This window comes from Pan paniscus, chromosome 5, assembly GCF_029289425.2.
Source record: "Pan paniscus chromosome 5, NHGRI_mPanPan1-v2.0_pri, whole genome shotgun sequence".
Classification (NCBI taxonomy): Eukaryota; Metazoa; Chordata; class Mammalia; order Primates; family Hominidae; genus Pan; species Pan paniscus.
The window spans coordinates 14,971,147-14,988,019 of record NC_073254.2 but is presented as its reverse complement, the minus strand read 5'-3'; the positions used below and the strand labels follow the sequence as shown (position 1 = coordinate 14,988,019).

Below are 16,873 nucleotides of genomic sequence, written 5' to 3'. Positions count from 1 at the left end.
CGGAGCAGGGGCCACCGAATAGCAACGTGAGAAGCATTCTCGCTGCTGCTGGGCAGCACCACTCAACTCTCCCAGGATAAAGCACTTGAAGAGTCTCTTGTGATTCTTATCACGGGCAAAACATTCTAATTGAACTTTTCAAAACTACAGTTTGAATGACACAAGACGGGCCAGAACCCCTTGATTTGCCCTTTTGCATTGGTAAAGCAAGGCCGTTTGTGGCATGGATTCTCAGATTCATGAAATGTGGCATCATAAACTGTAAAGAACAGTCCTTTACACTTTCCAGGACAGGTCAACCTCTTAACAGAGCTGTAAAATGCTGCCAGTCCTGGCTCCTGACTGTCTTTGGGATGTGAGAACAAGGAAGCCAACTGAGTTTTCCTCACCTTTGGGAGGCAGTCATAAAAAAGCAAAGTTTAAAGCCAGCTGCAGAGTTCCAACTCTGATACTGACTGCCCTTCCCTCAGGCACCAGCAGACCTTCCAGCCACCACCCTCGCCGGGCACACATCCACCACCTTCACTCCATTGTCCTTTATGAAGCACCTGCAATGTGCCATGTTCCCTGCGAGGGCCTGGAGGGGCACAGCAGTGAGCGGTGGGCAAGGCTGATGAATGCGCTCCTCTAGCAGGGTTTGCATTTTCTGTATCAGTCTGGGCTTGTGGGTGTTTATTTTGCTCTGTGGGTTAGAACGTAATACTACATCTTTTTTTCTCAGCTTGCTCCAGCTCTTGCCTTGGGCACTACCTCAGGTGGCACTGGTGGCCCTCCATGGGCCCTGTCCTTTCTCCAGCACATCCGTCTTTTCTGGACGGGGAGATAAAGGACTGAGCCGCAATGACAGTACCGGGGAACCAGCATGTCTGAGCTCCGGGAGCTTTCACCAGGCATGACTTAACCTGAGGTCCATGGAGGGGAGGGAGACAGGCCAGTGGGGTCGGGGTGGAAAGTGCAGAGGGGAGAGGGCACGGCACCTTTGAGGAAGTGAAAGGAGGATGCAGGCTGTGTGCCGGTGGGGCATGTGGCCAGAGGAGGGCTGAGCAGCGGGCAGGCGCCGTGGCCAGGGGTTCCTGTGAGGCCAGTGAAGGGGGCTCAGACGCCATGGGGGAAAGGAAGCCATGAAGAGTGTTCAACAGGGCTCCTGCTAGTATTAAATGAACTAATACCTGCTACAGTGTCTGCCACATAGGAGGTGCTCAAAAAAGGGTGGCTGCTACTGTTACTATTATTACTACCACTGCTGCTGCAGCTGCCGAGGCTCTGATGCTGCTGCGGCTGTTGCACTGCGACTGCTACCTAAGCTGCTGCTACTCCTGCACTGCAACTGCTGCTGCTGCTACTCCTGCCACAGCTACTGCAACTGCTGCTGCTACTCCTCCTGCCACAGCTACTGCAACTGCTGATGCTGCTACTCCTCCTGCCACAGCTACTCCAACTGCTGATGCTGCTACTCCTCCTGCCACAGCTACTGCAACTGCTGCTGCTACTCCTCCTGCCACAGCTACTCCAACTGCTGCTACTGCAACTGCTGCTGCTACTCCTGCCACAGCTACTGCAACTGCTGATGCTGCTACTACTGCCACAGCTACTGCAACTGCTGCTGCTACTACTGCCACAGCTACTACAACTGCTGATGCTGCTACTCCTGCCACAGCTACTGCAACTGCTGATGCTGCTACTCCTGTCACAGCTACTGCAACTGCTGCTGCTTCTCCTGCCACAGCTACTGCAACTGCTGCTACTACTCCTACCACTACTACTGCAACCACTGCTACTACTACCACTACTATTCCTGCCGCTGCTACTGCACTGCTCGTGTAACTACTGTTATTACTACTTCTCCGTATCTTTGTCATTAACTCCCATTTGGGAAGCTATAATCAAAGTTCTTTCTTCAGTGAGCTCTTTGCATATCTGAGGACCCCCAAACTGGATCCTGGCCCCCCTCCATAACACTTGTTAATCTACAGTGAAGTTGTTCACACTTGATGGGTGCAGTGTGCCAGGGGGTCTGGGCCACCCCTCTGAGGCCCTTCTGGCCTGTTGGGAACTCCAGCATGGAGAGGACAGGCTCGGATGCACAGCCAACCATGAGTCTGTGACTCCGCATGTACTTATTCCCTGCCACTGTGTCAGCCTTGGGTTCATGAGAAGGTGATTTCAACTCGAACGGCCTTGCTCCCTCTAAAGGCATATGCAGAGTGCCCACCCTGTGCCAAGCACTGCTCTGGGGTACAGCAGGGTAAGGTGGCTCCAGGGTCCCCTCAGAGCCTACATCAGGGCAGGCAGAGCACAAGAAGGGTCTCCAAAATAATATGTCAGAACATCGATCTGTACGTGTTTGCATCTAGAATATTAGAAATGAGCTGAAGCCTAGAGTGCCAGCTAGTAGTGCTCATATTAGCAGAAGTCACAGCAGTGTGTGCAGGGAACCTCCCCGGCCACTGCCACAGCCCACTGTAGGGAGCCCCCTTACATGGATTTGCAGGTTCTGGTTTTAAGCAGAAAACCCCCAAAAGAACTTTCAGCAACAAAACTGAAAGAAATATAATACAATAAAGAGCCAGCCAAAAAATGGTGAGCCGGGCCCCAGCCCAGCACGGGTTTGGTCGGCTGCCTGTCCAGGCCAAACCCATGAAGTGCCGACCAGATCTGAGCAGAAATGACCTCTGCAAGAGAAACCCTCAGAATGGCTATTTGAATATGGATTTCCGTCTTCAGTCCTCAACGCTGCACCCCATGCCGGCGTGTGTTTCACCCTAAGGTCTTAGCCAGTGCTATCCACCCTATCTCAGGGAATGGGAGGTGGGCACCTATGCTCCCTGCCCACATGGAGGTGCAGTGTGTAAATGTTTGGAGGACAGGGACTCAGAGTCACCCAAACCCCACACTCCCAGAATGAATCACTCATTCAATAACATTTATGCCAGCAGCATTTTGGAATCTGACAGCCCCTCACCTGCAGTCCGCTCCCTTCACATCCCAGAGCCCAGGAATTCAGAACTCTCTCCATCAGCCCCTCCGGGGAGGGCTTCCATGGGCCCTCACAGGGCAGCAAGCCACAGAAAACCTGGGGTCTGCCAGGCAGGACCACACAGACAGCTTCAGGACCAGGTCTCTGTTTGCGACCTGGCGAGGCCTTTTCTAACTCTGTGACCCTAAGCAAGTTTCCCAGCAGTCTGAGGATGGAACTCGCAGCTTCAGCCTGATGCTGAAGGACATGAGGCTTGAAAAATCCTTGGCGAGTGGGCAGGCAGGGAGAAGGAGGCAGCAGCTGCTGCCTTCTTCTAGTGGCCATCCTGATTTCTGGAGTAAAAATGAGACATATCTCCTTCCCTTTCAGAAGTTGTGAAAAGCACCTCTTCTTCCTAAGGACAATAGGATGAGGGTTAAAAAACTCATCAAAATGCTTCATGCAATGGTTAAATCAAGCTAATTAACATATGCATTGCCACACATGCTTATATTTTAGTGGTGAGAGTACTTAAAGTCCACTGTTTTAGTAATTTGCAGGCATACAATACATTGTTATTAATTATATTCACTGAATTGTACAACGGATGCTTTGTACTTAGTCTACAATGTTTACGTATTTTCAAAATATATTGTACGCCATAAACATATACAATTTTTGTCCATTAAAATTTGTTGAAATTAAGAAGAAATGAAATGCTTTGCGTTCATTGGTAGAGAAGGTGGTCAATAAGCGTGGAATGGATTCGCAGTCCAGTCACTCGGCCGTGCAGGAAGCCAGCGTCTGGCAAGGGCTGAGTGGCCTGAGGAATTTCACTGTTTTTAGGGCTGATGTCACTTTTCCCTGGCTGCGCACTAGGTCATAGTATGTCTCCAAAGTTGGGATAAACATTTCCTGAGTGCCAGAGTTCCCATTTAAAAAATAATAGTAATGGCCGGGCGCAGTGCCTCACGCCTGTAATCCCAGCACTTTGGGAGGTTGAGGCAGGTGGATCACGAGGTCAGGAGATCGAGACCATCCTGGCCAACATGGTGAAACCCCCTCTCTACTAAAAATACAAATGTTAGGTGGGTGTGGTGGTGCCTGCCTGTAATCCCAGCTACTCAGGAGGCTGAGGCAGGAGAATCGCTTGGGCCAGGGAGTCGGAGCTTGCAGTGAGCAGAGATCGCACCACTGCACTCCAGCCTGGCAATAGAGCGAGACTTCACCTAAAAAAAAAAAAAATATATATATATATATATATATATATAATAATAGCAATTGAAATCCTCGAATTTACAAAATAAAATGTCTCCAAAGACCCAAGGATGAGAACGCGATCACAAACAAAGAGAAGTCCTGGGGGCTGTGAGCCCAGCTATGCCCAGGGAGCCTGTGGGTTCAGGGAGCAGAGCTGGGGCGTCAAGTTCTCACAGGTAACAGCTTGTCACAGAGCTGGGAGCTTTGTGCTCCTGGAGAGTCCACAGGCCTCCATCAGCCGCAAACATTTCTGGGGGACAGAATGTCACCGTCAGGGAAGAACAGACACACTCCTGAGGGGACTGTAACAGCAGCCACTAACCACTCTCCTCCCTGGGATTCTCAGAGCTTCATCCTCTCACTGACTCTGGAGAGAGGAGATGTGCGCAGAGAATTCAGAACCCCTCCCATCGCCACCACCTCCCACAGCCGGAAAGCAAACTACTTATTGCTGGAATGGTTTAGAGAAACATGTGCTGGGGGGCAGGGGGCTTCTCTTACATCTCCTTCTTTCCGGGGGGGCGGGGGGGAAGAGAGAGAGAGAGATTAAGTCTATTATCACACGACTGCGCCTCACATTCGGGTAGAATTCCATGCCCTCGTTGAGGTGAATGGTGCTCAGTGGTGTTGGGGTGACTGGGCTGGAACACCCGCGTGTGGAGGTACATCTTTTTAAAGGCAACACTTCCTTTGTGCTGCTTCTCTCTTTGGAGTTCAGATTTGGAGAGAACGTGGTTTCGACCCAGGCTCTATTACTTACCTGCTACGTGGCTCGGAGCAAATTATTTAACCTCTTTTGGCATCAGCTTCCTCCTCTGTAACACAGGACACAATATTGATCTGGCAGTGATGAATACAGAATGTGTCCAAGTGCCTGCAATAATGCTGAAGAATGTGTGTGTGTGTATGTGAGTCCTGTATGAGTGTGCATACACACTTTGTATGTGTATGTGCATGAATCGTATGTGTATGTCTGTATGCATGCATTGTGTATATGTATACATGTGCACACGTTGTATATGTGTGTGCATGCATCGTGTATGTCTGTGTCTGCACATGTATGCACACATGTGGGTATGCGTGTATTGTGTGTGCACATGCTATATGTGTATGCATGTTATTGTGTGTGTACACACATAGTATGTGTATGCAAGCATTCAGACATGTGGATGTGTGAATGTATCTGTGCATATGTGCACATGCTATATGCGTATCTGCATGTATTGTGTATGTGTGCATATGCACACGTGTAGATGCATGTGTCGTGTGTACATGTGTATATGTGCACGTGCACACATATGCATGCATGCATTCTGTGTGTGCTTTGCCCTCAGTTTACTCTCACCATATATTTCCGGTGCTGTTATTCTTTGTGTCAAAACAAAGAGGAGGGTTGAGGAGGGACCCAAGGCTGCAGCAGAGCCCCCGGAGCGCATCCCACGACCTCCGCATGTCCTCCTCGCAGGGCAGAGGCAGACTTGCCCACTGGAGCAAAAGAGGGGTCAGGAGAGGAGACTGCCTGGGCAGCTGAAATGCCGCCATTGTTTATTTGTCAAATCCCCAAAGGTACCCTCTGCCAACTACAGTTTACCGACTCACATCACAGCAGTCTCCTTTTACGTTATTAAGCTCCAAACAGAGTGCTTTGTTTCTAATTCACCAACACACAGAGCTCCAAAGAACTGAGAGATAGAATTTCATGTCTTGGCATCTCAGCCACCCCAGAGAAAAAGAAGTAAGCGGTCAGCGAGTCCCTGGTCTCAGATAAAACAAAGTATGTTAATTCAGGCTGATTTCTTCTCGCTCCTAAAGGGATTTTATGCTGTGCCAAATGCTGGATGATAAGAACTTCTTTGGTTTTGTTTCTTTATATCTGTTTCCTTTTAACCTCTACCCCACTGTGAACTTCATTCCTTCATATTAAGAATAAAAGTAGATTCAAAATTCTGGAGCAGCACTAGCAAAATATAACCAGAATGCGGAACGCTGGTCCTCACACCACAAAAACAAATGAAATGCAACTTGTTGCTGAATAAACTTAGATTTACTTTATTAGATGACTTTACTATAAGCTTCCCACCTGTTTCTGCGGCTTCATGGGATCTTAGCCTGCGTCAGCCAAACCACTTGCTATTTTTCTGTTGCTAAAACCAGGTTGTGTGGTGTCTCAACGAGGAGACGAGAGCTGTACTCTTTTTCTCCTCATCTTCCTCTCGTGGACAGTGCATACTACCAATAATATTTTAGGAGATTCCAGAATTTACCCAAATGGTAAGAAAAGTCATCAATTCCACAAAAGAGTTTGTATTTCAAATATATGTAAAAACTAAACAAAAACTCCAGTACAGTGGCATGCAGCACTCTCAAAGGGAAGGAGGTTTACATCGAGCACCACTTGGTTCTAGACAGCTACCCGGATGGTAAGTGAAGATTCAGTGAAGTCTAACACAAGATCCTCCACCTTGGTTCTCGTGATACTTGGGCCGGGTAATTCCCAGCTCTGGAGGCTGCCCTGTGCTTTGTAGGGGGCTTAGCAGCTTCCCCTACCTTCTTGATGTCAGGAGCAGCCCCCACCCCAGGTGTGACAGCCAAAAATGTCTCCAGACAAATGTCCCCAGGGGGCAGTCAGCCCCGGTGGAGAACCACTGTGAGAACCAACTCACTAGTGATCAGTCCTGCACTCCAATAAAAAAGAAACCAGGCTGTTCAATCAAAAGGAAAGATCCACCCAGACGTGCCCCAGGGGGCTGAAGCTCAAAAACTTTATGCCGGGTGAAGAAAGCCAGACATGAAGGATGGCATGATTCTTTTTATATGAAATGTCCTAAGAAGGCAAACTGATAGAGACAAAAAGGAGATTGGTGGTTGTCAATATGGGGAGTGGGAATGGGAATTCACTGTATTCACTGCATATAGGCAGTGGGATCTTACTGGGGCAATGAAAATATTCTGAAACCAGATGATGGAGATGGCTGCACACCACAGTAGGTTTACTAAAAATCCTTGTACACTGTAGGCGGGTGAATTTTTTTTTTTTTTTTTTTGAGGTGGAGTTTTGCTCTTGTCACCCAGGCTGGAGTGCGATGGCTTGATCTCGGCTCACTGCAAACTCTGCCTCCTGGGTTCAAGCAATTCTGCCTCAGCCTCCCGAGTGGCTGGGACTACAGATGCATGCCACCACGCCCAGCTAATTTTGTATTTTTAGTAGAGATGGGGTTTCTCCAGGTTGGTCAGGCTGGTCTCGAACTCCCGACCTCAGGTGAATTTTATGGTATGTGAATCTTACCTCAATAAAGCTGTTTTCAAAAAGCATGAAAAAAATTAGGAGAGGATGGTGTTTTGTAGGAGAAGAAAATCAAAATAGGAGTTAAAACCAATCCCAGTGACTTCCTTTAACTATGGGAAATGATCTCCTAAAAACAGAGAGATCAGATTCCCCACATTCTAGCTAGGCAAATGACCGTTACAGCAAGCCCACAATATTTTTGCTGGTCAGACAGCTGCAGTGTCTGTTAGCACCTGATGCAACCCAATGGGCTGTCTAGTGAGCTCTGGTGTGTATCTTTCTGTGGAAAATAATGTGTATGCATGGTCACCCAAGTTCAACACGGCCAGGGGTGGGGCCGGGGGTCAGCACGGGTGTGTCTTGTAAGGCAGTCTGTGTTGCCTGTTAGGATATAAAACAATTGGTATCAGCAATGAAACATGCCCAGTGTGACCTGCTATTTAAAGAGGAAAAAGGCTTGAAACCACTCAGACGCCCAGAATTCCCCATTGCCCACTCAAAACTCTACCATAGTAAAAAAAAAAAAAAAAAGGTTTCTCTGTCCTTTGGTTTGCATTACAGAACAGCTGCTGTTGCTATTCAAAGACATTCTGAGGACTCTTAGTGTAAATGGGGTAACCCATGTCTTCTTGGAGAATTCAGCTGCTGTTAATTTACTGTAAAAAATATCCACTCTTTTAGAGACCTAGAGATTTTCAGGGGGTTCATGACCTGTCTGGAGAGCCACGAGGTGGGTGTCTGTCCACTACTGGAGGCCTTTCCTGCCACGTTCTAAATATGAACGTGGCTGTAACACACAGCCCTGAGGGAGGCAACATGTGCCGTTTCAGGAATCTTTAGCTCTGTGGAGCCAAGCACCACGAGAAATGCGTAGAAACTGGGGTTTTGGGATAAATTATCCTGGGACCCCAATCTGGCAAAGTTTTGGATAAAGAAAGGTGATAATAGAAAATTCTATCATTTTCGAGACATGTTGCCGTGGCGACAATGAAGAGCGGAAATAGTTTTCATGATTCTAATTTCTCCCAAAGGCCACACATCAAAAAGACACTTCTATCTTTTAATGACTCTCCGATATGTTACAGAAGAGAAAACTCTGAGAAATCCTGCTCCTACTCTAAGGACTGGGAAACTGTGGACGGGAGAGGCTGCACTGAGCCTGAGCAGAAGGGCAGTGAAGCAGGGGACGCGCCCAGCAGCGTCTGGCAACACTGCAGGGAGAGCCACCAAAGTCACAAATCATGCCGAGCGCGAGGTCAGGATCCACCTGATCAAATCCCACTCGTTTCCTAGAAAATGGCGTGTAGAACGTTCTCTCTGGTTTTTGTTGCCCAGCAGGCTCTGAAGTGTCACAGGACGGCAGTGTCTATTCTGTGAAATGCACATCGGGGATTTTACGGTGAGGTCTCCTTGAGTGAGATTTGGGCAACAAGCACACTAAGAACAAGGGTCTCATAAAATAAGCAAATAAGCAAAAGGTGATGTCACTACAGAAGCCACAGTTTGTTTGTTTTTACCTTAAATCTCGCCTGCTTCCTTTTGGCAAATAGATAAATAAATATAAGCTTCAGAGGTTGTTTTGAGAAGTTTTCTTTCCACACGTGAACATTTGTCTAGTGCTATTATCAGATCAAAAAGTATACATCTGGGACAAAAGAAAATCTTCGCCACCCAAGTGATGCCAGTCAGGCGAATTTCCCAAATCTCAAGTTGTTTTTTACTTCCGAAGAATGTCATGGTTTTCTGCTTCCTCACCTTTGAGTCTGAAGCTGGTAGACGTCGAAGAGGGCGGTGGTGGTGGTGTGCTGACTCAGTTCAGTCTGGCTCAGAAAGTCAGAAGGACGCCCACCATTCCACTGAATCACTGTCTCTTTAAGCGGGTGGTTGTCACAGCCACTTTTTAATCGCCCCACTGCTTCTTTTCCGATTGAAATTTTTCTTTTGAAGATCATTCTTTTCCAAGGACTTGCAAGCTTTTCTTTTTTTTTTGTAAAAGTTTTGGGGCAAAACCATTCTTACCTCTGGGGCAAGAGGACATGGGCTGTACCGCCTTAGAAGTATATTCATTTGTGTTTGATGATTTGTATTAGACTGAATAGCAGTCACTGGTTCAGAATTGCATTTCTTAGAATACATAATTCAGTGCTTGGTCTGTCCAACTATGGATGAAGCGGCGCCCTCTGTCCACCTCAAGTGCTCCCCAGAGCACGCCCTTCTGTTGGAGCATCTGTGCCTGCTCCCAGGCAGTCACCCAGGTCAAATTTCCTCCTCCCTGCTCGCTCAGTGCTTGGGCCACTAGCCTCATCTGCCCTCCCAGGAAGCTTCTGGGGGCCTCTTGTTTCTTTTTGGTAGCTTTGTCTTTCTTGAATCTTCCAAGAATTTGGGAGACTTTGGAATTGTCTTTGCCTCTTCCGCAATGTCTCTCCTGGACAAATCCATGTCTACTCACTGCCATCTCATCAAGATGGCACCCAGCTGTGTGTCCAGACTTCCTCAGTGGGATCCCACACACCGCCAGTTCATGCCTACTACGAGCCTCAAAGATGACTTCCAAGTGCTATAGCCTCAAGGCACACCCTCACGGAAAACCATTTTCCTGCATGACTGTATTGTGTGGTGACAACACTGTCTTGTGGATTAGGTAACTGTGGTCCCCTCCACTCGTCGTCTTTTTTTATTAACTTATAAACAAATCCATTTCAAATCAATTATGTCATCTGCTTAGGCTATCTCGACCTTTGCTTCTAAGTTATTCTGAAAGGACTTTGTTTTGCTTACTTGAAGAGCTCCTTGACCCTGGGTTCCAATGCGGTCTAGGGCAAAGAGCCTTGGACCCAGAGTCAGGCCGCAGTGCTAGAAGAGCCTCTGCTGCTCAGAGCTAAATGTGCGCTAGTTATTTTATAGGTTTGTTGCGAAAAAGAGTTAATTTTTGTGAAAGTGCTCTGTAAGCGCAAAACATTTTGAAAGCATTCTAGAATTGGCCAAATAAAAGTAGTTTTCTGGATTCTGACATAGATGAAGGAACAATACATTTTTTTTTTTTTTGTAATCTCAGAAACTATTGGACAGAAAATCTAGAGAATCTTTTTTTTTTCCCTAAGAAACTACATAAAAGATGTTGCAAACTAAAACAGATTTGGAAACCTGAATGCCACGTGCGGCCCTGAAGCGTTCACAAAGGCACTGTGAAGTCTAGGCCGGGAGTCTGCAGCCGGGACGTGGTGGTCAGTCCAGTGGCTTGGGAAGTTGTTCAGTGTTAACCTGGGCATTTTATAGAGCAGTGCGGGAGGCCGGTATCGGAAGCTGTGCATCTTTCAAAGAAAAGTTGCTTTAAACAACTGTTTCAATTGCTACAGTGAACTTTGTTCAGAGCTAGTTTCACAGCAAACAGTCAACATCAAACTCTTCCAAGAAATGAGCATACATTGAGAGAAAGGCAGTGGAAGAAAAAATCCAGGAAATAGAACAAGGCTATCAGATAGTAAGTGCATGGATCTGAGTGAAAGGTGACAAGAATCAGGTCAATGATAGGCTCAGAAAGAGACAATAGTTTAAAAACCCAAACCAGAAGGTGGACGAAGCTAGAGGGTGGAGCTGCAGGAGCAGTTCACACAGGTGGAGACAAATGAGCTTGACACCAGGCTTCCCTCGCCTCCAAGTGCAGCCCCCACCCTCTCAGGTGGGTACGTGGCATCAGCTGGGTGGGGGTACGGCACACGGCTGGGGGCACAGTGGGGCCAACAGTAATTTTGATGATCTGATTTAAATGCAGAAAAAGGGAATGAACGTGACAGAATGATTTTTTTTAAGCTTAAGAAAGCAAAAAAGAAAGCTTAAGAGGCTAACAGTCAATTCCTAAAACTTTCTTTTTAACAGAAAGTCCCAGAAACAAATGACGTCGACACATGGAGAAGCTTACGAAGCTCCAGGTGGGCTAAAGCTGGCCCTGCCTATTCCACAGCATGCGAAGGGCAAGGAAGGGCTGAGCGTATTTCTAAAGGTGGGGTGAGTGAGGACTCGGGGAGCAGGAGTTTTGCTCCCAGGCAGACCGCTCAGCCAGGCACTCGGCCAGCACGCTAGTAACAGCGAGGTGCACACGCAGCTCCAAGACTGCGCTCTTTCTGTGAAGGATACACAGACTTTGTATCCGCAGCTCTGAGGGATGAGCTGGGGCCCCCGCAGCTGTCCTTGCTGGCTCGCGGGGTGCAGCAACTTCCTGAAACAAGCAAGGCCACAGTGAGGCTCTGACAACACGCAAAGGGAGGGAGTAGCAGAGACATGCCCAGTGATTTGACAAGGGTCCGAGGGTCCGCGTGGAAGGTGACCCAGCACCTACTGCACACCAGTCCCTTCTAAGTGGCAGAAAAGCCCCAGGCCCTGCCCTCCAGAAGCTTAAGGTCTCCTGGCAGGAAGGCGGGAGCCCCACCTTAGAGAAACTGTACATGGTGATTCTCAGTACAGTAAGAGGCATTTGCATGACTGGGCCTCATCAAACATTCACAAGTATTTAAATTAGATCACATAATCAAATAGAGGTGTTCTGTGATTTTTTAATTTTTTTTTTGGCAGTAGAAGTAGTCTTAACAAGTTGTATCTACATAAATTATTATACGTTATTATAAATCTGACTCTGAACTGCACTTGGGGAAATGGTAATTTAAAGACACCCTGAAGGGGTTTCTTTGACAAAGAGAAACGGGGAAGCTTCCGCCTCTATCGGCCTCCTGTGAGACGCAGACTTTCCTATGCTGAGTCTCTTAGCGGGAGGGATACCCACAGAACACACTCAGGAAAAACAAAGCAGCTTTCTCATCCAGGGTCCTCAACAATCACCAGTCACCTTCAGTTATCTTTGAAGAAAGGACTAGAAAGAATGAAAGAAGCTGTGAAAAGTCAGATAATTTTCAAGACCTTTTCACTTCTGTTTCTGTAGAAAAAATGAAATGGAACCAGTTGGCAAGTGTCAGGTGTCAGGGAAATCTGATTAATGACACCCTTCTATATGACAATCATTAATAATCATGGGATAAAATAAGTAAGGAATAGAAAAAATGCATGTAGTAAAGCTTTTCTTTTATTGAATGTTATATTTATCATACCAGTAAAAAAAAAAAAACCAAGAAAATACAATAAATATTACAGTAAAAAAGGGATGTGCACGTGGCGATTCTTGGCACAGAAAGAGGGCGTGCTGTGTGACAAATATTTCAATCAGATCATATCGCTAAACAGAGGTGCACTGCGGTTTTTTGTTCGTTTTTGTAGAGGTAGTTTGGGAGCATGGTGGGTGCCCCTGAGCTCTAGCCTCTTCTGGAGGTACGTGCTACTCTGGTCACATCCAGGTGAGGTTGGGGCACAGGGCCGGGCATCTCTGCATCCTTCCCCAACCCTGGCTCCTCAGAAGGGCAGTCCCTGCCGGCAGCGCCCATGGGGCTGGTGGAGAGGAGGTGGGACTGAGCTGTAGTTGGGAGACCCAGCGCCTCCTCTTGTCACAGGGGTAAACCCCCCAGTGTGCCGTCTGCACCCCTAATGCTGCTTCTGGAGAACCCAAGCCACCACAGCCAGTCACAAGGAGACGATGGCGATGGCCCCCACATTGTCACCTCATTTGTTCAATTCTTCTGTGGAGAGGTCCCTAAGGCGTCCAGTCCAGGCAGTGGTTCCTGCTCCTGACTGCTCTTCCCTCGCAGCCGCCAGCCCAGCCTCCGCAGGCCTAAATCAAGCCCCAGGGCCTTCCACAGCCGCCCACAGCTCACAGCACAGGAGCTTCCTGGGCAGGCACCTGGAAACCAGCCCTTCCTGCCTTCTAGTCTCTGGTCTCCCCAGGACAGGTCCTCAGCGTTTGCAAGTGTGATGCCAAGGCCATGCCAGTTCTGGGCCTTTACCTGCAGGCCATTCATGCCCCGGTGCCCTCATCCCCCCTCCTCGCCCAGGGTACCCCCCCACCGAGCAGCCCCTGTGGGCCTCTCCGCCCGGTGCACCTCCCTGCCTGCGCTCCAGGCTTCGAGGCTCCACTCTGTTCATGGAATATTCCAGAGTGACTGCCTTCTCTCCCCACCTCCTCCGAACAGAGGCTGCCCAGATTAAATATTCCTTTCCCTCATGGCAATCTGTGTGGTGCCAACCTTGCTCTCACTGTGGGCTGTGGGCACAGCGGCCAATGGGGCCGCAGATGAGGCCACCCCTCTTCATAGGGTTCTCTTACGAGGACACAGTTCATAGCAGATGCTCCCACGCCCATAACACAGATGACCTTCCCTGGGAGGGGTCGGTTCTCCAGACAGGCTGCCAGGAAAAGCAGAGATCAGTGGGGCACATGGGCAGGAATGCTTCCAAAGCAGGGGGTCACAGGCAAAGCTCCGAATAGCACATTTCTGGAGCACATTGTGTAGGAGAGCAGAGACTCCTCACTCAGACCCCCTTTTAGTGTCAGCTTGTTGACACTCCGATGCTTCTCAGAAGCTGGTAGCACTTCCTCCATCCAATCACTGAGGTGCCAGCCCCACCCATGGCTGAGGGCCAGGGCTGCCTGTGTGAAAGGCAACCACCCCGCTCCGTGCCCACCACCCAGGCCGCCCCACACAGACTCTTCCTCGCTGCACTTCTTAAAGCCTGCCTTGCCCAGGGCCTGCCGGCTCCCTCCAGGGTCCAGGTCCTAATGGGCTCAGGTGCTACCATCGCCCAGCCCTGCCCCTCAGCCTCAGGGGTTGGAGGGAGCTCCTGCCAGTCTGGTTGCTCTGACACCCACTGCTGCTTCTCTTGCCTGGTCTTGATGAGCCTCTCTTTGTCTGAGTTCTTCAGGCTGGGCTGCTTCCTGCCAGGACCTGGTGCCAGGCTGTGAGAGAGGTCCCGTCTCGGCCACTCTGAACACATAGGGTGCTTTCTTGGACAAGCACAGCAAATCTCTGTGCTTCTGAAGATACCTTGTGGGACATGCAGAGCTCATCTTTCACAGAGATGGAGCATCGAGAACAGAAAGCACCCACCACTGCACACACAGGCAACTCTATATTCCTGCGGGGGGCAACCCAGGGCCCAGGACACCCAGTGCCCAGCCAGTTACTGCAGGCTAAGGCAGAAAGGTCCCGGCAGAGGCGTGCATGGTTGTCCTGCTGCCACCCTTTGGTTGCAAGAAGCAAGAAGTGAATCTCTGCCACTCCCTACCTTCCCACACTCTACAAGGCCTCTAATCAAATGCACGCCCATCCTCAGGGAAGAACTGCAACACGGTGGCACATGATTGCTGGCACTGGGTGGGTTTCACCCTCCTCTTGTGATTCCCCCTCAAAGGCACTGGGGTGACTGTAGGCGCACCTTGCCTGTGACTGGGGTCAGGCTGCTTGCATTCCAGTCCTGACCTGGCTGCCTCCTGGCTGTCAGACTAGAGTTCAGTGTCTTCATCCGAAAGCGAGGATCATAGTAAAACCTATCTCACAAGATGGTGGTGAGGACGTGATTTCAAAAGAAAAGGCCCTTTGCCAGTTCTTGCCATGCATCAGCGCCCAATGGCTGTTGGCCATGCTCAGGTTGACCACCCTGCCATCTAATGGGAGGTCTTTGGGGATAGAAGGGGCCTTCCCAGACACATCAAATGCCACCAGCCAGGGTGCTCTCTGCACCCCTCATCCCTTCTAGGGAGTTTTTTTCCTGGCAGTGGAGGGGAAAAGTTCCCCACATGAGTGTGTTGCCTCCTTGGGGACTTCCCCAAGGTATTCCAGAGAATCAGGACCCAACTGAACCTCAGCCAGGCCCGCCTGGCCCCAGCCACTTCAAGACTCTCATCTGCTGATACCACCTCTGCCCCACCCTGTGCTCCTGGTGGTCCTGGGAGCTGGAGGGTCACGGTGACGGGAGGGCCTGGCAAGGCATGGAGCGGGCCTCTTGCTGCGGAAGTGACTTTCCAGGCATGAAATGATGGCAGCCCACCCTTCTGCACCCCTCTCGGCCACACCTGAACCTGCAAACAGCCGCTGTAACAGCCAAGAGTCAGTTCCTCTCCTCTCACACCTTCCTGGTGTTCCCTGTGTCACCACATTGGCCCAGCTTAACACAAAACCCAGGAGAATCCCAGCAGCTGACCCTGGCACATGACAGGCCTCTCCCAGGACACTGGCTCTGAGGAAGCTCTGTGCGGCTGGGCCTGTTGCCATGAAGGGCACACCCTTTGTAAAGCAGAAGGTGACATTTCTTGGGTGCACGTGTTGGAGTCTTCTGATTCTTATTTTCCAAAAAGGCTGCCCATCAGTGTCTGGGGAAACCCAGCGCTGACTGACAAGCAGCAGACCTGCTCACCAGCAAGGTGCACTTCCTGTCTGTGCTGATGGGGCTGCTTCTGGGGGTGGGTGCCCGAGGCCCAGGGCAGAACGATGGACGACGTGCCTCTGCGGGGAGAGAGGGGCCAAGCTTCCTACCACTACCATGCATTGTGGGGGCTGCTGCGTGGTGATGTGGCTCCTCGGGCCAAGCTGGGAAGGCGGCTCTTGCTGGGATTAGCACTTTTCCAAGCCCTGTCCTCCATAACATTATTCCTTGAAGGAATTATTAACCCAAAAAGCATCCCCCTAACCTCACCCCCGTCATCTAGGTTTTTTCGTTTGTTTGTTTTCCAGACGGAGTTTCACTCTTATTGCCGAGGCTGGAGTGCAATGGTGTGATCTCCGCTCACTGCAACCTCCACTTCCTGGGTTTAAGCGATTCTCCTGCCTCAGCTTCCCAAGTAGCTGGGATTACAGGCACGTGCCACCACGCCCAGCTAATTTTTTGTATTTTTAGTAGACACAGGGTTTCACCTGATGGCCAGGCTGGTCTTGAACTCCTGACCTCAAGTGATCCACCTACCTCGGCCTCCCAAATTGCTGGGATGACAGGCGTGAGCCACCCCACCCGGCCTATATAGCTTTTAAAATCAGGCCTGTGTACACAGGACATGCACAGAAATGACCCCATCCAAAATGTCTTTTCTGCTAAACCTACCTTTAAACCAATAGCTGCCACTATACGCAATTAGAATATTGAACTCCCCATACTTTCAGGCACCTGCTGAAATAGATCTCTTCCAACACCAAGCTCTAAAAACTGAACTAGAAGCTTCAGGAAGGTTCGCTGTGAACTTCTAACTCTTTATGACCAACAGTTTGCATACAGATTTGGAGCCAAAATAAACCCAAACTTGCAGATGTTCAAACATGCACTGGCAAATCTTTCCCCCAATGGAAAGAAACACATGCAGACCCAGCACTCGCACCCTTCAGTCAGATGGTAATTTAAGCTGGTTAAGTCCAAGCTGCAAGAGAACACTAATTGTGATACTGCAAGTCTCAAAGCAAGCTGTGCCTGAGGGCGGAAGGAGACCCCGCTGCTGCATGTAAGAA

At 49.4% G+C, this 16,873-nt stretch overlaps 1 protein-coding gene across 12 annotated transcripts in view; it reads right to left on the bottom strand.

Moving 5' to 3' along the window:
• Positions 1-4,285: 4,285 nt before the first annotated feature.
• The window catches only part of DUSP22 (dual specificity phosphatase 22), a 76,806-nt gene continuing 64,218 nt past the window's right edge, over positions 4,286-16,873 (bottom strand). For all 12 annotated transcript variants that reach the window (XM_034961341.3, XM_034961342.3, XM_034961344.3 and 9 more), the window contains one exon: positions 4,286-11,718. In XM_034961341.3, the coding sequence (XP_034817232.1) occupies positions 11,579-11,718 (140 nt within the window). In that variant the 3' untranslated portion in view covers positions 4,286-11,578. The remainder of the gene's footprint in view (positions 11,719-16,873) is intronic.